The sequence below is a fragment of the Notamacropus eugenii genome, chromosome 3, assembly GCF_028372415.1.
Source record: "Notamacropus eugenii isolate mMacEug1 chromosome 3, mMacEug1.pri_v2, whole genome shotgun sequence".
In the NCBI taxonomy this organism is placed as follows: Eukaryota; Metazoa; Chordata; class Mammalia; order Diprotodontia; family Macropodidae; genus Notamacropus; species Notamacropus eugenii.
Genome location: NC_092874.1, coordinates 426409297 through 426428140, shown reverse-complemented (window position 1 = coordinate 426428140; position 18844 = coordinate 426409297). Strand labels below are relative to the sequence as shown.

General features: G+C 42.1%; 1 protein-coding gene across 5 annotated transcripts in view; it reads left to right on the top strand.

The window, feature by feature from the left end:
• Positions 1-11559: 11559 nt before the first annotated feature.
• Positions 11560-18844, top strand: part of EEFSEC (eukaryotic elongation factor, selenocysteine-tRNA specific) — a 344545-nt gene continuing 337260 nt past the window's right edge. For 3 of the 5 annotated variants that reach the window (XM_072598318.1, XM_072598316.1, XM_072598317.1), the window contains exon 1: positions 11560-11982. In XM_072598318.1, coding sequence (XP_072454419.1) covers positions 11640-11982 — 343 coding nt within the window. In that variant the 5' untranslated portion in view covers positions 11560-11639. The remainder of the gene's footprint in view (positions 11983-18844) is intronic. The other 2 variants (XM_072598315.1, XM_072598314.1) reach the window with 2 other exon arrangements.

Genomic DNA, 18844 nt, shown 5'->3' with positions numbered 1-18844 from the left:
ATCATACTAGCCACTCATAGTACAGCAATACAGGGCTGTCCCTTGGGAAAACCACTCCATATTTGTTATATCTGTTAACCTTAAAGTGCTATGTAAATATTAGCTGCTTACTACTACTACCACTACCAATACTATTACTTTCTTCACTGTTATTACTACTGCTTTTGCTACTGCTACTACTATTACTACTACCATATTACTACTGCTACCACCATTACTACCACTATCACCACCACTACTAATATTGACCTTTGGACCACAAGCATAGAGTTGGTCACCAGGACAAAACTTGAAACCATTCTATCCTGCCAGAGCTTATACTTCCTTGGTGTAGTCTTCAAGAATCCTAATCACCTCCACACTGTGATAAGATATCAGAGTAGAATATACAACATAAGGCTATTGCTTGGTTAATATGGCATATAATGTGAGCTTGTATGGCTAATACAGTCATGGAGTAACTTGAATGTCCCTGGAGTGTAGGGGATTTCCAATTCACTTCTTAAAGAATTCTCACAGAAATAACTGGAATCAAAGAGTAAAGTATAATAACTTCCTTCCAGCAAGTTTCTAATTAATCCTGGATTAATTCATTTTAATGAAGTTTGAATTAATTACTGGGTATTTGTAAAGAACTTTGAACAGTCTTAATACAAAATTGCACTAAAAGAAATAGAATTAAATCTGCATCACATTAATATTAAGAACAAACCCTAAATAATCACAATTCTTCAGGCCTTTTCCTTGTCAATAATTTTCACTGGGGCCACGCTCACTGTGCAGAGTTGCACATCTAAGTATGGGACTCAAAGAGGTAACTGGCGGGTTTGAAACCCGTTAATGCATGTGCAGGGGATAGATTTGGTTGTAGCCTGAGAGATGAAAAATTGGTGGCTTGGAAAGTCAATTGAAAAAGCAAAGCCGACATTTTGATTGCTCAAACAGTCTAATTCTCCTTGTTGTCTGCTACTGACTTTTCTCATGAAGGACCTCTTCTCCAGGTCAGGTTTGGACAAATGGCTAGTGCTATAGGCATCTTTAAAATGGATGCCCCTGGTAAGTGTGTACTGGGTTTAGTAACTCTTAGGCTGTCCTTGAAACCTGATCCCTGACCTGAAAGATTGGTGCCCCTTCTGTTAGGTGGCTAACAAACCCTTTGATGGCCAGGTTTTCCTCTTTTCTGGTAGGTGATGTTTTCTGCAATGCCTTAGCCCACGGAAACAGTCCTGACCTGATCTCTGCCTGGCTCAGTTGGCAGCTCCTGGGCTGCTATATCTGGAACTGAAACCTTAGTTTACCAATCTAGTCCAATTCCTCCATTTTACAGAAGAAGGAACTAAGGCCCGAAAGATTAAGAGACTTCCTTGTGGTCATGCAAATAATAAGTGGCAGAGACAGACCACCATCAGGTCTACTGAGGTTGATTTATTGAAGCATTGTGAAGCATTGTAAAGCACTGAATTATGTTATCTTGGCTATCTAAGGATGGATTTGAACCTGAGTCTTCCTGGCTTTAATTGTTTTTCTCTTTCCATGGTGCTATGCAGTGTGAGTTGAAGATTTTCTACCATAGATAACATTAGGCTAGAATCATGGTTTTTAATTTTCCTAAATGGTGAGTTTGGGATACAGTTCAGTATCCCTCCTAGTATTCCTTATTCCTTTGAGTTTTTAGATAAAGTCAGGGATTCATTTTAAAGAATCAGAGGACAATATATCAAGAGTATAAGAGCTGACCAGTCCTACTAAGCCAGAAAGACTTCACAAGTCTAGTCAGTCAATAGGTATTTATTAAGAGCCTACTACGTACCTGACACTGTTCTAAGCTCTAAGCTCTAAAAAGGCAAAAGTAGTCCCTTTTCTTCTAACAGGGGAGACAATGTGTAAATCACTAGGTACATACAAGATGTATAGATAGAAGATGGAAGGTTTGTAATCTCTGAGGAAAGGTGAGGATGGGGATTTGGCCACTAGGTACAACCTCCTGACCGAGGAGCTGAGCTGAGTCTAGAAGGAGACCAGGGATTCTAAGTAGTGGGAAGGTGGGAAAGCATTTAGATAGCACCATTTATTCAGCCACTTCCACCCCCCAATCAATGGGCATTTGCTTTTATCTCAATTCTTTGCTACAACAAAAAGTGATGCTTAATGTTTATTTTTGTCTTTGATGTCCTTAGAGTAAAAATATAGTAATTTCCAATGGACTTTTTTTTCGGGGGTAGGGGAACCATATCTATTTCATTAGTATAAGGACCCCCCCCCCCAGTTGAGTTTGGTTGAATTCTCACCACCTGGACCTCTTAGAATACCCTCTACCAATGCAGATTGGAGAGTTGTCCGTGGTTACATAGCCAAAATGTGTCCAAATCCATTGAGTCTTTTAGAAAAGTAGATTTTATTGATGTTCATTGCTTTTATTTTTACATTACTCGATTTCCCTCCTATATCCCTTCTTCTCCTTCTCCTCCTCCTACTCCTCGAGAGTCATCTCTTACAATAAAGGATTTTTTAAAGAAAAAAAAGAAAAAGAATAAAAGAGAAAAAAATTCACTAAAACCACACATCAAGAAAAAACTAATGTTAAACAATTTATATGTTTATTAGATAAATTACTATATATCTCTTCCTGTCTTCCAATTTTGCAAAGGAGTCAGGTGAGGCATCTGCTCATATCTTTTCTTTGGGATAAAGCATGTTCTTCATAATTCTGTAATATTATTTTCTGTTGTTTTTTTAATGGGTCTTCTTTCCAGTGACACTGTTGTCATACAATGTAGGGGTACTTGTGTATATGTTTTCCTGCAGAATGTATTGCCTCTTTAAAAATACTTTGACAAATATTACTGAAATCTAGGTATCATTATTCCCATTTTCCAAAAGGGGAAACAGAGACATGAGAGTAAGCTCTTTACCTTCACTCATTTAATCAATGGTGAGATGAGGAGTGGAAGGAACCATGATTTCTCAATTCAGCATCCTTACCACAGCCCTCCAAAGCCACTGTGACAAATGAGAGAATGACCTCCATAGCCTTCCACAGTGACAGGCCACTTGGTTAGCAACCTGGTTTAGCTAGCAAAACTAACGAGGAAAACTAATAGCATCAGGACATAGATTTCTATTTTTAATGGTAGACAGTGTATGAGGATTGATACAGAGTTATAGAAAAATTAAAGTCTTAAGATAAAGTCTAGTGTTAACCAATGCCCCAATAACCCATTCCCATCATCAGTCCTAGATTCCTGGGAATGTAGTTTGATGAGTGGGGGTCACAGTTGGAGGATAAGACAGTCTCTTTGCTGGGTCTCCATCTATAACCTCTACCTCTACTCCTAGCCCCACCCCCGAATGTTATGTTAAACTCTGTTTTGGGCTTTTCTCCCTTTTCTTTCAATAGTCTCACCAGCTTCCATGGGTTTAATCAATCAGCAAGCATTTATTAAGTGCCTACTTAATAATCCCCTATGGATTGATAATAGGTGACACAAAGACAAAAAAAGGAATTACCCCTACTCTTAAGGAGCTTACACTCCATCAGAGACAACATGTATCTGTGTCTGTTCGTCTATCTATCTATCTATCTATCTATCTATCTATCTATCTATCTATCTATCCATCCCTCCATCCATCCTTCTATCCACATATGTCTTTTTGCTTTTAGCAGTCACAGGCTGGTTCTCTCGGATTGAGAGGTTCCTACCTCAATTTCATAGATAGCATGTGGTCCATACTTCTAAAACTAAAGCTCTCGAGTCCCCATTAGTGCATTTATCTTTAATAGTCAACTAATAGACACAACTAGCTCAAAATAAAGGTGTTCATTAGACTCACTGAAAAAGTAGCTATGCAATATTCTCTCCAGAAATGTGAGGCACACACTTCCACAAATATGGAAAGAATGAGTGCATATATAGAGCACATGGACAGTGAGGCACACATATAGGGAACATATGAGTGGCTAAAGTATCTTATGACTAGCACTCCAATTGAGGAAACTGAAGCAAACAGAGGTTAAGTGAGTTGTCCAGTGTCACACAACTAGTAAGTATCTGAGGCTGGATTTCAACTCGGATCTTCCTGACTCCAGACTTAGTGCTCTATTCATTGTGCCACCCTCTGCTTTCTAATCTATCTGCCATTTAGTTGCCAGATAATCTTCCTAAAGCATAGAAAATGCTCAAGAAACTTCCAGTTGCTCCTTATTGCCTCTGAGATAAAAACCAACTCCCCAGTTTGGAATTTAAAGTCCTTCCTGCTTTGCCTTTCAAGATATTTCTTATTATTCCTGTTCACATACTTTACGTTTCAGTCCCACTGACCTCTTGGCTTTTTGTCGAAGTTGGTATGGCATCTTGTGCCTCTACCTTTGTATCAATAGGTAGTTCCTGGGTTGAGTTCTCATCACCACACTCTTCTCCCTATGTTGGAAAGCTTTCCCTCTTCTCCCTATGTTGGAAAGCTTTCCTCATTGTTCCAGTTGGTGTTCACTCTGTCCCTTCTCAAATTATCTTAATTTGACTGATTACATGTCGACTCCCCCAGTAGAAAATAAGCTTCATGAGGAGAGACACTTTCTTTCTCTTTATATCCCTAGACCTTAGAACAGAGTCATGCACATGGTGGATGCTTAATAAATATTTATAATTGTAGTATGCACTGTTATATTGTAACATCAGAGCTGTGAAACAAAGTACTGGGTAAAGTCTAAACAATCATCTGTTAATCTCCTTTCCACACTCTAAAGTCTGGTGAAAGTGGACATCTCTGTGTTCCTCTCCCACTGACCTGGCCATCCCCCTGGGCTGGAATGCACTTCCTCCTCATCCTATTATGTGAATCTCTTACTTTCTTCAAGAGGCAGCCCAAGTAATTGCTAGGGCCCTCCCTCACTAAACTGTCTTTTCTTTATTTTGTATTTGTTCTGTAGACTGTGCAGAGGGCAGAGTGCTGGACTAGTCATGAAGTCCTGAGTTCAAATTTTGCCTTAGACTGGGTGATCTTGAGCAAATCATTTAATCTCTATCTACCTCAGTTTCCTCACCTATAAAATGAAGATAATAATAGCGCTTGCCTCACAGGGTTGTTGCTAGGATCAAATGAGATATTTATCAAACTTTTTGTAAGTTTTAAAAAGCATTTGTAGGTGCTTTTGTTGTTGTTCAGTTCTTTCAGTCATGTCCATCTCTCCACGACCCCATTTGGGGTTTTCTTGGCAGTGACCCTGGAGTGGTTTGTTATTTCCTTTTCCAGCTCATTTTACAGATGAGAAAACTGAGGCAAACAGGGATAAATGACTTGCCCAGGGTCACACAGCTAGTAAATGTCTGAGGCCAGATTTGAATACAGGTCTTCCTGATTTCAATTTGCCTGGAATGTAGAGGACATCTTTGGGAACCCAGCTTTAAGTACACTTGACCTTCTCCCCAAGTTTCTGACTAACGTGTTTATTGTACTCAGTCATCAAAGTTTGTTGGTCAATTAATGAGGGCAGAGGTCTGTTTCTTATTTCTCTTTGTATCTTCAATATCTAGCCATGCCTGGCAAATAGTCGTGGATTAATGAATGCTTATTGATTGCTTGATTAGTATGGCTGGCTGTATATGAACAAAAGTGATGTTTACATCCTCCCACTTGTGTTTTTATTATCCCTTTTTACCTTTGCCCTCTCTGACCTCAGTGTCTTCTTGTGTACAATATCTCTGGATCTTCTAACTCCAGGTTCAGTGTTGTTAAAAAAAAAATAGATGGAAACATTGCTGACTGCATGTATTCTATCAGCAGAGGACTAAGGCTATTCCAAATTTTTTTTAATGTATATTTGTATCTTCAGTGTCTAACATATATTAAGATGGATTAACGCTTTTGAGCGGGGAAGGGCCCAATATGGGGTTATCTTATCCACCTCTCATTTTACAGATGAGGAAATTGAGGTCAAATAAAGGAAATGACTTGTCCAAGATCACTTAGGTAGCAGGTGACAGGGGTGGGATTTGAAATAATGTCCTCTCAACTGCAAATTCAATGTCCTTTCCAATGCACCACACAGCCACCTCTGCCCAGACTTTTGTAAAGAATAAACTCCCTTGAGGTCAGTCATTGTTTTCTATTTGTCTTTGTATTCTTTTTTAATGACATTTTTATTTTTGAACAAAGATCAGCTTTCACTTCCTCCCCTCCCCCAGCAGATTATGCACCCATTTAGTCAATCAAAGCAAATTTCTACACTGACCACATTTTTAAAAATATTTGCCTCATTCTGAACTCTAAGCACCCCACATCTCTACCAGGAGTTGAGTAGCACGTTTCACTTTGGTCCTTTAGAACAACAATCCTACTTGGTCATTACTCTGATGAGAGTTCAGCACAATAGTATTCTATCACATTGATACACCATAACTTGTTCATCCATTCCCCAGTTTATGGATACCCCCTCAGGTTCCCATTCTCAAAGAGCTAAAAATATTTTTGTACATCCTTAGAATTTGTTTTGCTTAGTCTACCTTTCCCCTAATTTCCCCTCCCCTCTTCCCTTTCCTTCCTATTACACTGTTGCATCAAATTTATTTCTGTATCTAACTGTGTGAAGATGTATGTATTCCTCCTTCTTTTGACCAGTTCAAATGAGAGTACAGTTCAACTGTGAGCTGAGTCCCACCATCCCCCATCTTTTCCTTGTTTGGATACGTTTACCTGTGCACGCTTCTTGTGTGAGATCATTTTCCCTAACCTTCCTTTTCCTCCTCCCACCCCAGCATAACCTTCTTCCTCTCTCTTTCCCTTCTTTCCTTAAGATCATCAAGACATTAACAGAACTATTCCTAGCACTTGTCTAATTGGATTCCCTTTATGAATCCTGATGATGATAGAGATCAGAGGGGACATGTATCATTTTCCTGGATTTGATTTGATTTTTGGTGTCAAGTTCAAATAGATTTTATTCTCCAGGACAAGCTTTGCATTTACAATTCTTTATAGCCCTGATAAAATGTATTGTTCACTTCTCTCCCTCTGCATATATTCAACTATTCAGAATGCTCAGATTTACATAGTAGCTTAAATGTTACTTTTAAATGACCACTGCCTTGGCTAACCATTTGAGTCCTTTAGATTCTGAAAAGCTGTTGTGATATGCTCTTTCTTTTGGTTTGTTTAGTTGATCTCTTCAATAGTGGGTCCAGAAGAAAGACCTTAGGCTGGGGCTGATCCACCACCCTAGGAATTCACATGCCCCCTACATGGTCTAGCTTAGCAAACATGGGGTTGCACACTGTCTCAATTCTTTCTGTTCTGATTCTTCCTTCTCATCAGTCTGGTTTTCTTTTGACAGATGATTATTTCATTACATTTGTCAAGGATCTTCTGTTAGTCTACATCATCAATTTTGCTTTAGAGTTTCTCATCCTCCAATGGAGCCATCATACTGAAAGCATGAGATTTGAGAGAGTTCTTGGAAGATGTTTTGTCTTTCTGCTTCTCATCTTCAGCTTTGTATTGTTCAGCTTCCTGGACCATATACTCTATGTCTCTTTTGCTCAGGCAACATTTGTCACTGGCAATGGCAATCTTATTCTCCTAGCATGTGCTCTAATCCGCAGCAGATACATCGAGGATGCCATTGCATCAATGTCAATCCAAGTTCAATAGTTCAATCCAAGGAACACCCTCAAGGGTAGGGAGATTTGCTGTGAGCTCAAATTTACCAAGCATGCTGCTATCCTTCATCAATGTTTTGTCATTTCCAAAGGATAGAGGATGAACATTCAACAGCAGTAAGTCCTGCACTTTCTCAAACTTTTTAACAGACAACATGGCAGCCTGGACAGCTGTACCATAAGCAATATCCTCATCATCAGGATTGATACACTTGTTTAATTCCTTGCCCTTGAAGACTTGCAGAAGTTTCTAGATCTTGGGGGTGCAAGTGGAACCACCCACAAAGGCAATGTCACAAATCTGTGACTTATCTGGTTTGGTATCCCTTTGGGTTTTTTTCCCATGGGGCTCAGTATACCACAGAAGAGGTCAACATTCTGTTCTTCAAAATAGGCACAGAGGCCAGCTTGATTCAGCTCTTCAAAATGGCCATGGATAAAAGAAAATGATCCCTTCATAGGAGTCATTCTCAGTACTGGACGGGGTACTGGAAGACAGATTATGCGTCTCAGATACCTAAGCAGTGCATAGTTGGTGAACAGTTTTCCTCCTCTCTAATGTCCTTCTTGTGTTTTTGATTGAACTAAGCAATGAAATGGTGGTCCTTGTAGTTGTCAAAGTTCTCCCCACCCAAGTGGTTATCTCCAGCTGTGGAGTGGACTGACTTCAAAGATGGCATCTGCAATGGTAAGAATAGGGACATCAAAAGGAATGCTTGGAAGCCTTCCATTTCATTAAAGGTCTATTTTTTTCCTTATAGTATTGTACTTGATTTTGTTGGTTAAGTTATTCTTGAACTGCAAGTCTATATCCTTTGTCTTTTGGACTATCACATTCCAAGTTCTTTGCTTCTTTATGGTAGTGGCTGCTAAATCATGTACTATCTTGACTGTGGCTCCTCAATACTTTCTTTCTAGTTGCTTACTGTATTTTTTTTTTCTTACTTCGATGCTCTGGATTTTGGCTCTGATGTTCCTGGGAGTTTTCATTTTGGATTTTCCTTCAGGAGATGACCAGTGGATTCTTTTTATTTCTACTTTGTCCTCTAGTTCTAAGAGACCTGAGCAGTTTTCAAGATCTCTTGAAATATGATAACTAGCTTCTCTTTTTTGGTTATGGCATTCAGATAAATTTTTTTCTCTTTGCTCAGTTTTCCAGGTCAGTTTTTTTTTCTAGGAGAGAACTTATATTTTCTTCTATTTTTTCAGCCTTTTGATATTTTAATATTTCAAGACATTTTAATATTTTTTGGTGCCTCATGGAGTTATCTGCTTCTATGTGGTCCACTCAATTTTGAAGTAATTTGTTGTTCGGGCAAGGTTTTGTTCTTCTTGTGCCAAACTGTTAATTTCCTTTCCAATTCTTTCTTCCATAGTTCTCATTTCTTTTCTATTTCCCCCCTTAAATGCTCTCAATTTATAAAAACATTTTAAAATTCTCTTTCTAAACTCTTCCATGAATTCTAGTTGAGTTTGTGCCCAAGCTGGGTTTTTCTTTGACACGTATTGCTTGTAAATGTTTTTGAGTCATTCTCTTCTGGTTTTTGTGTCTTGAGAGTCTTTGCCATCATGGTAACTCATTATGGTGTTTTTTTTTTCTTGCCCACTCTTCCAGCCTATTTTCTGACTTTAGGCTTGATGTTAGGGCTAGGTTCTGATGTAGTTCTGGAGAGAAGGTCTGAGTGGTCCTGTTTTTGCTTTCTTGGGGTAGTTAATGTGTTATTCCAGAGATTCAAGGACAGGCTGTGGAGCTACAAACTTTCAATGCCTGATCTGATCTAGGACAAAGTCTGATTGTTATCTCCTTGGTCTAAACTCTGCAAGTTCCTAATCTGGAATTTGTTTGAGCAAGAGTAGATGCTCATGGACCTAGTCCTTAACAGTCAGGTGGAAAGCTTTATTTTCTTAAAGTGGCAGAACTGGACACTCCCCTTTGGTCTGGGATTCTTGCAATGGTTATTCCTTTGCAGGCTGAACTAGACATTGGAAGGAGACCCAGCTTTGTGCTGGAGGTCTGAGCCACATCACTGTTGTTAATTGCTTCTGAAATTTTTCTTTTCTCTGGACACCAAACAAGGCCTTCCTTCCTGGGAGTCCATCATGGGGCCCCTTGTCATTCCACACAGGATCTCCAACTGAAGATTGGATAGAAGGAGACACCGATGCCAGTTTATCTCAGTATGGGTGTGTTTGGGGGGTGTGCCCTCCTGTTTGTGTTGGGGCCCTCTTCTTGCTCCAGTTCAGTCTCTCCCAGGATGTTAGTGCACATCATCTGACTCTGCCTTTAGTGTCCACAGACCTACTTGTCCTGTGTCCCTATGCTGAACTGGGCTGAACAAAGGACTCCTTGTGACTTTTTCCGGATTTCCCTATCAGGATTCCGTCTGGCGCTTCCTTTGGACCTGTTAGGTGTTTATGGAGAAGAACTCTCTGCTTTGGTTCCTATCACTCCACCATCTTGGCTCTACCTCCTTGTCTTTGCCTTCTTAACACGTCTACCTGGCCTGGAACAGAATGGGCATTCAGTAGATGCTTGTTGAGTTTCCTGTCCTTTGGGATATTTTAGGTGGCTCCTCTCTAGTGAGTGGGATAGGTTTAGTGAAGACTTCACAGATTGTAATTCTTCTCCCAGGGGTGAGGTAAGGCCTAAAGGCTCAAGGTTACAATATTTTTAGAACAGAATAGTTCCATATAAGGATATAAAACTGTGTAATGAAACTCACATAATTCCTCGATGTCTTCATTTCAAAAAGGATTGGTTAGATTTCATGTCTAGAATGTAAGATCATATTCTCAGCTAATGAGGATAATGGTCAGTGGGGGAGGAGGGGCTTGCGTTAGCGTCTATATAAATCACTGCCCATTTCTTTGTCTTCGGCTTTCCTACTCCTACAGGTTAGTCCCGCTTCTGGAGAATCGAATAAATCTCTTTTCTGTCATCACTTTGAGAGGCTTCTGAGTAATTGATTTATGTAGGGACCTGAGCCATCCCACACACTAGTCAGTCAGCTAATGAACATTTATGAAGCACCCAGTCTGTGCCAGGCACAGCATGCTGAGCTCAGAGAATACAAAAAAAGGTACAAACTGAATGGTCTCTGCTCTCAAGGAGCTCATAGTCTAATGGGGGAGACAATGTGAAGACAACTATATACGGAATAAACATCATCTAATAACAATGTATTACATATGAATAATACATTGATAACGTATTACAAATAGCAATACAGTGTAGAATACATTACATCATATTAATTCTATAATAAACACTGTAATGTATAATTATTGCACAGTACATTATACACACATCTACACTATATATGTGTGTATGCACACACACACACACACACACACACACACACACACACACATCAGTTCATCGTAGGGAACCAGCAGAGGAAAGGTGTTAACATCAGGGGGGCATCTAGCAGTATCACAGCAGGGGACCGAGGCGCCGGTAGCTTTGCTGGAAGTCGGGGGCCTTGGAGTCCGAAGACGCGAGTCCACGTTGTGGGTGAGGCTGTCCAGCCCGGCTCCCTCCCCCGGGCAGTATCCGTGACAATATCATCCATATTTGCAGACACATTTCTGTCTCCCTTTCCGGGAGATAATACACACATTAGATACAGTATTCCCCAAGGTTTCTGCGCACATAAAAAGGGAGATGTAAGTGAACGCCGGCTCCCGCTCCTGCTACAACGCGGTGAGCCGCCGAAAGGGCCCTTCCCTCGTCCGGGCCGGCGCTGTCCACGCGCGCCCGTCCGTTACCCCGAGCCCGGCGGCCCCGTCCAAGCCCCAGCGGGCCCAGAGTGAGTCGGCGGCCCGGCCCGGCCCGGCGGGGCGGGCCTGAGCGCCCAGCCCAGGGAGCGCGTGGCCCCAGGCGGGCGGGGCGGAGGCAGGGGCGGAACGGACGTGGCCGGGCCGCGCTGCTGCGGGGCCGCTTTGCGGGTGGGACTAGGTGGTCTCCCGGGCAGCGCGGGCAGCGCCATGGCCGGGCGGCGGGTGAACGTGAACGTGGGCGTGCTGGGCCACATCGACAGCGGCAAGACGGCCCTGGCGCGGGCGCTGAGCACCACGGCCTCCACGGCCGCCTTCGACAAGCAGCCGCAGAGCCGCGAGCGCGGCATCACGCTGGACCTGGGCTTCTCGTGCTTCTCGGTGCCGCTGCCGGCGCGCCTGCGGCCGGGGCCGGGGCCGGGGCCCGAGGCCGGGGTCGGGGTCGGGGCCGGGGCCGGGGCCGAGCCCGAGCCCGAGCCCGAGCCCGGGCAGCTGCAGTTCACACTGGTGGACTGCCCGGGGCACGCCTCCCTCATCCGCACCATCATCGGCGGTAAGGGCCGGGGGCGGGGCCGTGCGGGAGGGGGGGGTCCGGGCGCGGGCCGGGGCTGGGGGAGGGGCCGGGCGGAGGAGCACGTGTCTCTCCCCTCCCCACCCCCCCCATCCTCGGCCCCGCGGCCCTGGGAGCTCGGGCCTGTTAGATCCCGGTTTACCGAAGACAGCGTGGAGGCAGACTTAGGTGACTCGTCCAGGGTCGCACAGCTCCCTCAGCAAGTGTCTGAAGCCCCGCTCTTAGGTTGTCCGTCGTCAGACTCCTGCACCCCGTGGGGTCTTCTTGGCAGAGATACTGGAGCGGTTCCCCATTTCCTTGTGCAGCTCGTTTTACAGGCGAGGAAACTGAAGCAACCAGGGTGAAGGGACTTGCCCAGGGTCACACAGCTGGAAGAAGTATCTAAGGCTGGACTTGAACTCAGCCCTTCCTGATTCTAGGCCCAGGGCTCTACCACCTAGCTGCCCAACAGAGCATAACATGGAACCCAGTATATCATAACACATTAAAACCTATCATGTGAGTATAACAGCGTACAACATATCACACACCACCCCACGTGTCCTAGCAGTGCAGCACAACATAGCACGGGTGACCTACCCCATAATGCACCGGACGTACAACATGTAATTCATCCTAGCAACAGTATACCATATAATGTATCATAACATGATACACTGTAACATATAACAGTATGTGCAACATAAAAAATGTAGCCCATCACATAGCGGAACCATAACACATAACTTATAACATGTAACAGCAGTGTGACATAGCCCAACACGTAACAAACAGCACACCATATGTAACTTGTAACACAATAAAATACAATCTAACAACCTGTTACAACATATAACAGCCGAACATGACACCATACTGCGCCATAACATACAAGATCATACCACATCATGCCACAACATAAAAACATAAACCATATCATGCCTAGCCTTGTATAAAGCACTCTGTGAGCTCTAAAGGCTTCTACAGATATGCCTGCTGTGGCCAGTCAGTCATTTCCCTTAATGAGGTCTTAGGGTTCTTGACTTTCCACCAGTGATCATAGGTTCATAAGTCTAGTACTGACCAGAAGCTCAGAGTCTATCTGGATATTTTGCCTTTCTTCTTCTGTTTTACAGAATAGGAAACTGAGGCAAAGGGTGGTTAAGTGACCTGTCTGAGGTCAGATAGGTAGAACATAGCAGGGGGGAGCTCAGCCCTCCTCCTCCCACTGGAGAACAGCTACCTCCCATGACCTTTCACAAGTCACTCCATGTCTCTGGGGATCACTTTCCTTATCTGAACTGTGACGATGGATGGTATTAGTGGCATTAATGTGAGAACTGGAATCGGACGGGTTTGATTGGCCTCTGGGTTCTGTCTCTGGTTGTGTGACCATGAACAAAAGGTTTCATTTTTCTGGGCCTTCGTGTTCTCATCTGGAAGGCGGGATGACCCTCTGTTCTTGCCTTGGAGCTCTTGTAAGAAACTTGATTCATCCACATTTCATGCTGCACAGATGTGTGCTGTTTTCCCTCATAATTAGGGGACTAATTCTAGCACTTTTGTTCTGTGGTTCATAGGATCAGTTGACCAAGAAATGTTTGTTAAATGCCTGCTGTACTTAATGAACTGCGCCCTGTAAAAGGGACCAGGGCCTGCCCTCACAGGGCTCACCTGCTTCTAAGAGGAATTGGCTTACTCACAGACAGGTAAATACAGGACATGTGCATTTGTATACAAATGTCCATACACACAGACCTGTTTGTGTAATGTTTCTGACTCTTACTGGGCTCTGGAATCATAAATGAAACACTTGTACTTGAGAAGGTCTGCCCATGTTGGATTACTCCATCCGCATCAGCTACTGTTACTGTAGTTTCAGTTCAGGTATATACGACTCTTCACGGCTCCATTTGGATTTTTCTTGGCAAAGATACTGGAGTGGTTTGCCATTTCCTTCCCCAGCTCATTTTACAGATGGAGAAACCGAGGCAATCAATGTCAAGTGATTTGCCTAGGGTCAGACAACTAGCTAAAGTATCTCAGGCTGGATTTAAACTTGGGTCTTCCTGAGTTCAGAGGGCTCCAGGCTCAGTTCTCTGTCCACTGAGCCACATAGCTTCTTCTTTCTAAGGGTTTTGTTGTTTTGTTATTTCAGTCATGTATGGTTCTTTGTGACCTCATTTAGGGTTTTCCTGGCAAAAATATTGGAATGGTTTGCCATTCCTTCTCTTGCTCATTTTACAGATGAGGAAGCTGAGGCAGACCGGGTTAAGTGACTTGCCCAGGGTCATACAGCTAGGAAGTGTCTGAGGCTGGATTTGAACTTGGGAAGATGAGTCTTCCTGACTTTAGGCCTGGGGCTCTATCACCTCACTACCTTGTTGTCCCAGCTATTATTAGAGATTACTTAGCCCAACTCCCTCACTTAGCAAGAAGAAACTGAATACTCAAGACAAGTAACTTAATTAAACTCTGGTTGAGCTAGAATCCAACTTCATATTGTGGTAAACTGTTTTCCACGCTGGGCTGGAAGAATGCCTCTGGTAGGGACTGAGGCTTGTTAGAGCTGAATTCCATGAGGGAGGTGGAGTGGTTGGTTAATCAACTGGCTGGTATGGAAAGGATGAACTAATGATTAATTGCCCTAGGAGTTACCTCCTCATCTCTTTTACTCCCTTTGCTTAAGGGAGGCTCTATCTAAGTTACCTCCCCTTATCATTGGACTAGAAGTCAAACCAGAAACTTATGAACCCGTTTTATCCTTATCCTCCATTCACCAGCATTTTTGAATCTCTGCTCTAAATCTGGTGCAGTGGGATGAGGATAGTCTAAGAGAAGGTTGGAGGAGCAATCAGAAGACCCAGGTTTTAGGCCCTGCTTTGACAGGGTACCTAGAACCTTAGTTTCTTTGTCTATGCCTGCTGTGCAGGGTTCGAAAATGCTTTGTAAATTATGAAATCCTATCAGAAGACAAGGTGGGGATATGGCTTATGTACACATATGAAATGGTGAGATAGTAGCATCTAAGCAAGTGTATGGTGATGGTACATACTCTATACCATGGAAGGAGGTGTGGGAGAGTAAGGGTTCAGCCTGAAGTAGATTTAGTCTTGGAAGGCTTTTCACGGTTGGGAAGCGTAGTCTCCAGTGAAGTGATGGCTTCACATAGTACAGAAATAACAGTGGCCTGGAGAGAAGTAGTAGCCAATTTAGCATTCTCTGAACTATGCTTGGTTGTTGTTCAGTCCTTTTTCAGTTGTATCTGACTCATTGTGACCCCATTTGGGGTTTTCTTGGCAAAGATACTGGAATCGTTTGCCATTTCCTTCTCCAGCTCATTTTACCAATGAGGAAACTGAGGCAAACAGGGTGAAGTGACTTGCCCAAGGTCTCACAACTAATAAGTGTTTGAGGTCAGATTTGAACTCAGGAAGATGAGTCTTCCTGACTCCAGGCTGTATGCTCTATCCCCTGCCCCCCGCCCTTCCCCCCACCCCCCACAACCTAGCCAGAACTCCTTACAGTGAATACAATATGATGAAACTCAGTAGAACAAGATTTCCAAGACTGGCCCATTTATTTCAAGCAATATTTCTTGTAACAAGATCTCATTACCATAAATGAATTTGAACATTTTACTATGTAATACCTCTTAAATCTGCCAGTGTTCACACTGAACCTCCATAATTCAGGCCCACGTCCTCCCTTGCATAGGCTGTTGTCAGTCTCCTGTCCAGATTCCTTGCCTCCTTCTCCAGCTCATTCCTTGAGGAGTTGCAAGGTGACCTCCTCATTCATGGGTCATGGAAGTCACTTCCACATCATCTAGGTGAAAAACCCCTGATGTGATTGTTAGAATCTAGTTCGGTTTATAGTCCTGCCTTTGGCACATTAGATTGGCTTTGTGAGAATTGACTGGTCCTGTAACCCTTCTCCAGAGTTTCTTCATCAGGGAAATGGGCAGAATACTTGGACTGCCTATTTCACAGCCTTGGGAGGAAATTTGCTGAATAAAAATACCGTGCAAGTATAATTTTATATATTACAAGTGTAATATATAATATAATAATGTTATAATTTCCCAAATAAATGCAAACTATCTTGCTTGTTTTTAAGGCTCTTCATAATTGGGCTTCTGCCAACATTTCTAGCTTTACCGCCTATGACATCTTTTCAGGCTCCTGGGTTCTAGTCAGACTGAGCTTCTCGCCATTCCTTTTTTTCAATTTCTAGCCTCTTTCCAAACATGCCTTTGCTTTCTCCCAAGTCTGGAATGGATTCAGTTTAACAAACATTTACTAAAGCCCTGATGGTGATGATGATGGCTGACATTTATATAAACTGCTTTAAGCTTTGCAAAGCATTTTACAAATGCCTGTATGATCTCTGACAAGTCACTCTGCCTCCATAGGCCTCAGTTTCTTCCTCTATAACGGCATCAGAGGCCTCCAGAGGCCCTTCGATCCCATGATCTTACCATTCCATTTGTATTTTGTGCTGGCTCTGTGAGACTGGGGATATGTATGCTATCATCTCTGTTTTTAACGGATGAGAAAGTGGCTTGCTGGTGATCACACGGTCCAGGTCTCTCCTGAGTCCTTGATACCACAATGTTTGCATATTGTGTGTAAAGCACAGTTTTAGGTTCTGAATAATATATAAAATTCAGCCAAATTTTGGTTCTTATTCCTGTGATACTTTTAGTATGGCAGGGAGATATGACATATACAGATAACTAATGCAAAAAACATGTTCCCTTAATAGCTTTCTGTTGAAATCCTCCTCCTTCAAGGAGCAAGGGATTAAGTAGACATTTCTAGAGAGCCCACTGTGCTAGGCACTGTGCTTTTTCAAACGTTGTTTCATTTGATCCTCACAACAACCCTGCCTGGGAGTATGATTATTATCCCCATTTTACAGTTGAGGAAAGTGAGGCAAACAGGTTAGGTGACTTGCCTAGGGTCACTCAACTGACTGGTTTCTCAGGCTGGATTTGAACTTAGGTCTTCCTGACTTCAGGTCTAGTGTCCTCAATTGCTAACTTCTCTGTGAAGCCTTTCTTGATCTTTTAAATTCTATCTCCCTCCTCAGATCTTCAAATCTCTTTGTCTTCTCCTAGGCACTTCATAATCTAACTTGTATTTTAGCCATTTGTGTTTGTGTCTTTCTATTTGATTCTTAGTCTGCTGTGGGCAGTGACCAACTGGCTTTTTTGATTTTGTATCTTCCACGGTTCCTAGCACAGAACAGGGCATATAGTAGCCACTTTTTTGGGGGGAAAAGGGTTGAATTGAATTGATTCTAATGATTTTTAACCTGTAGCACCTTTTTAATAGGAGCAGATTCTTCCTGCTGCCAAATTTTTCTAGTCATGGTTTTCTCTTGATTTTTTCTTGATTTTACTTCTCTCTGGCAATCTATCATGAGAAGACTTTCAGATGAGGTTGTAAACTGTTGTCTGACTGAACTGCAGTTGCTGCACTATGCCCATTCTCTCTGCCATTCCTTAAGTAGATTAATTTTCTGTCTTCCTTTTGAGAGAAATTATTGAAAAGCTGACAGTTTCTTTTATGCTTTTTAGTTACTCACGGCATTGGAGGAATTTTGAGAGGACATGGGTAAATGAAATATTCCAGTAATCCCAAACCTCATTATCAAACATTAACTTCTTGAAATTTTAAACTTTAAGAAGAACGGTAAAAACTTGAATTTGAGTACATAAGCTTAGGGAAAGAATCAGAATAATCACTCCTGTTGTGTTTGGTCATCATTGTGCTGCTTTGTACACAAAATGGTGCTCCTGGCCCTACCAGCTCTATGATTTAGACTTTTGCTTTTTCAGGTAGTGGGACTGAATTCCTATTGACCTCTCCATATTCTTTCACCAGATATCCCTTGTGACCCATTTACAAAAAGACTGGGGATAGAAACAGAACAGAAGCCTTTTTGTAGAACAGAAGCCTCTCTGAACCTGAAAGTTCGTTTAAGAACTGCATCTGTGAATCTCTCAAACATCCCATCTGGCCTCAGATTCCTAAAGAGTAAGGTCTCTTAAGCTGAGGTCTAGGTACTTCTTTTTTTAAAAAAATACTTCAGTGTATTTCAATGCAAGATTTATTTTATGCATTTAAAAAGATTATTTTGAGAACGGGTCCATAGGCTTCACTACATTGCCCAAAGGAGCCAGGACACAAAATGGTCACAAACCTCAACTTAAGGTTAAATAAATAATTTCTATGTAATATTCTATGAGAACTTTGTGATATGATAATCTTTGTGATATGATAATCCCCCCCTCTCCACCAAAAAAAAGTTACTGGACCATTTTATCTCAAATATTGTGTAATTAGAAGGTACTGCCCCTGTTGTTATATGAGAGGCAACTATGGTTTGGTAGTGGAAGAAACATTGGATTGAGAGTCAGAAGACTTGAGACCTCGCCTTGGCTTTGATACCTGTTATTTTGGTTTTAGGTAGGTAACTTCCTTTCTTTGGGCTTCTCTGCAAAATGAGCAGAGTAAACAAGATAATCTCTAAGGTTCATTCTTGCTATAAATTCCAAGATATCTTTGACTTACTATATCTTAAAATTAAACCTATCATCATGTAATTTTAAAAAGTATAAAGCATTTTAACAAACATTATTAAATTCAACTTTTAATGAATTGATGACTCTCATTGATTTATAGGGAATATTGATAGTCAAAAGTTTAACATTAATTAGTGGAGATTGAGAAATGTGACTTACCCCACCAGTCCTTCTAACAGCATGATCTTAATCCAGCACTTGAGACTGCAGCTGGAAAGAACAGGTCTGAAACTGTGTCATCTTGGCCTTGAAATTGACAGTGTTTTTGTGAAT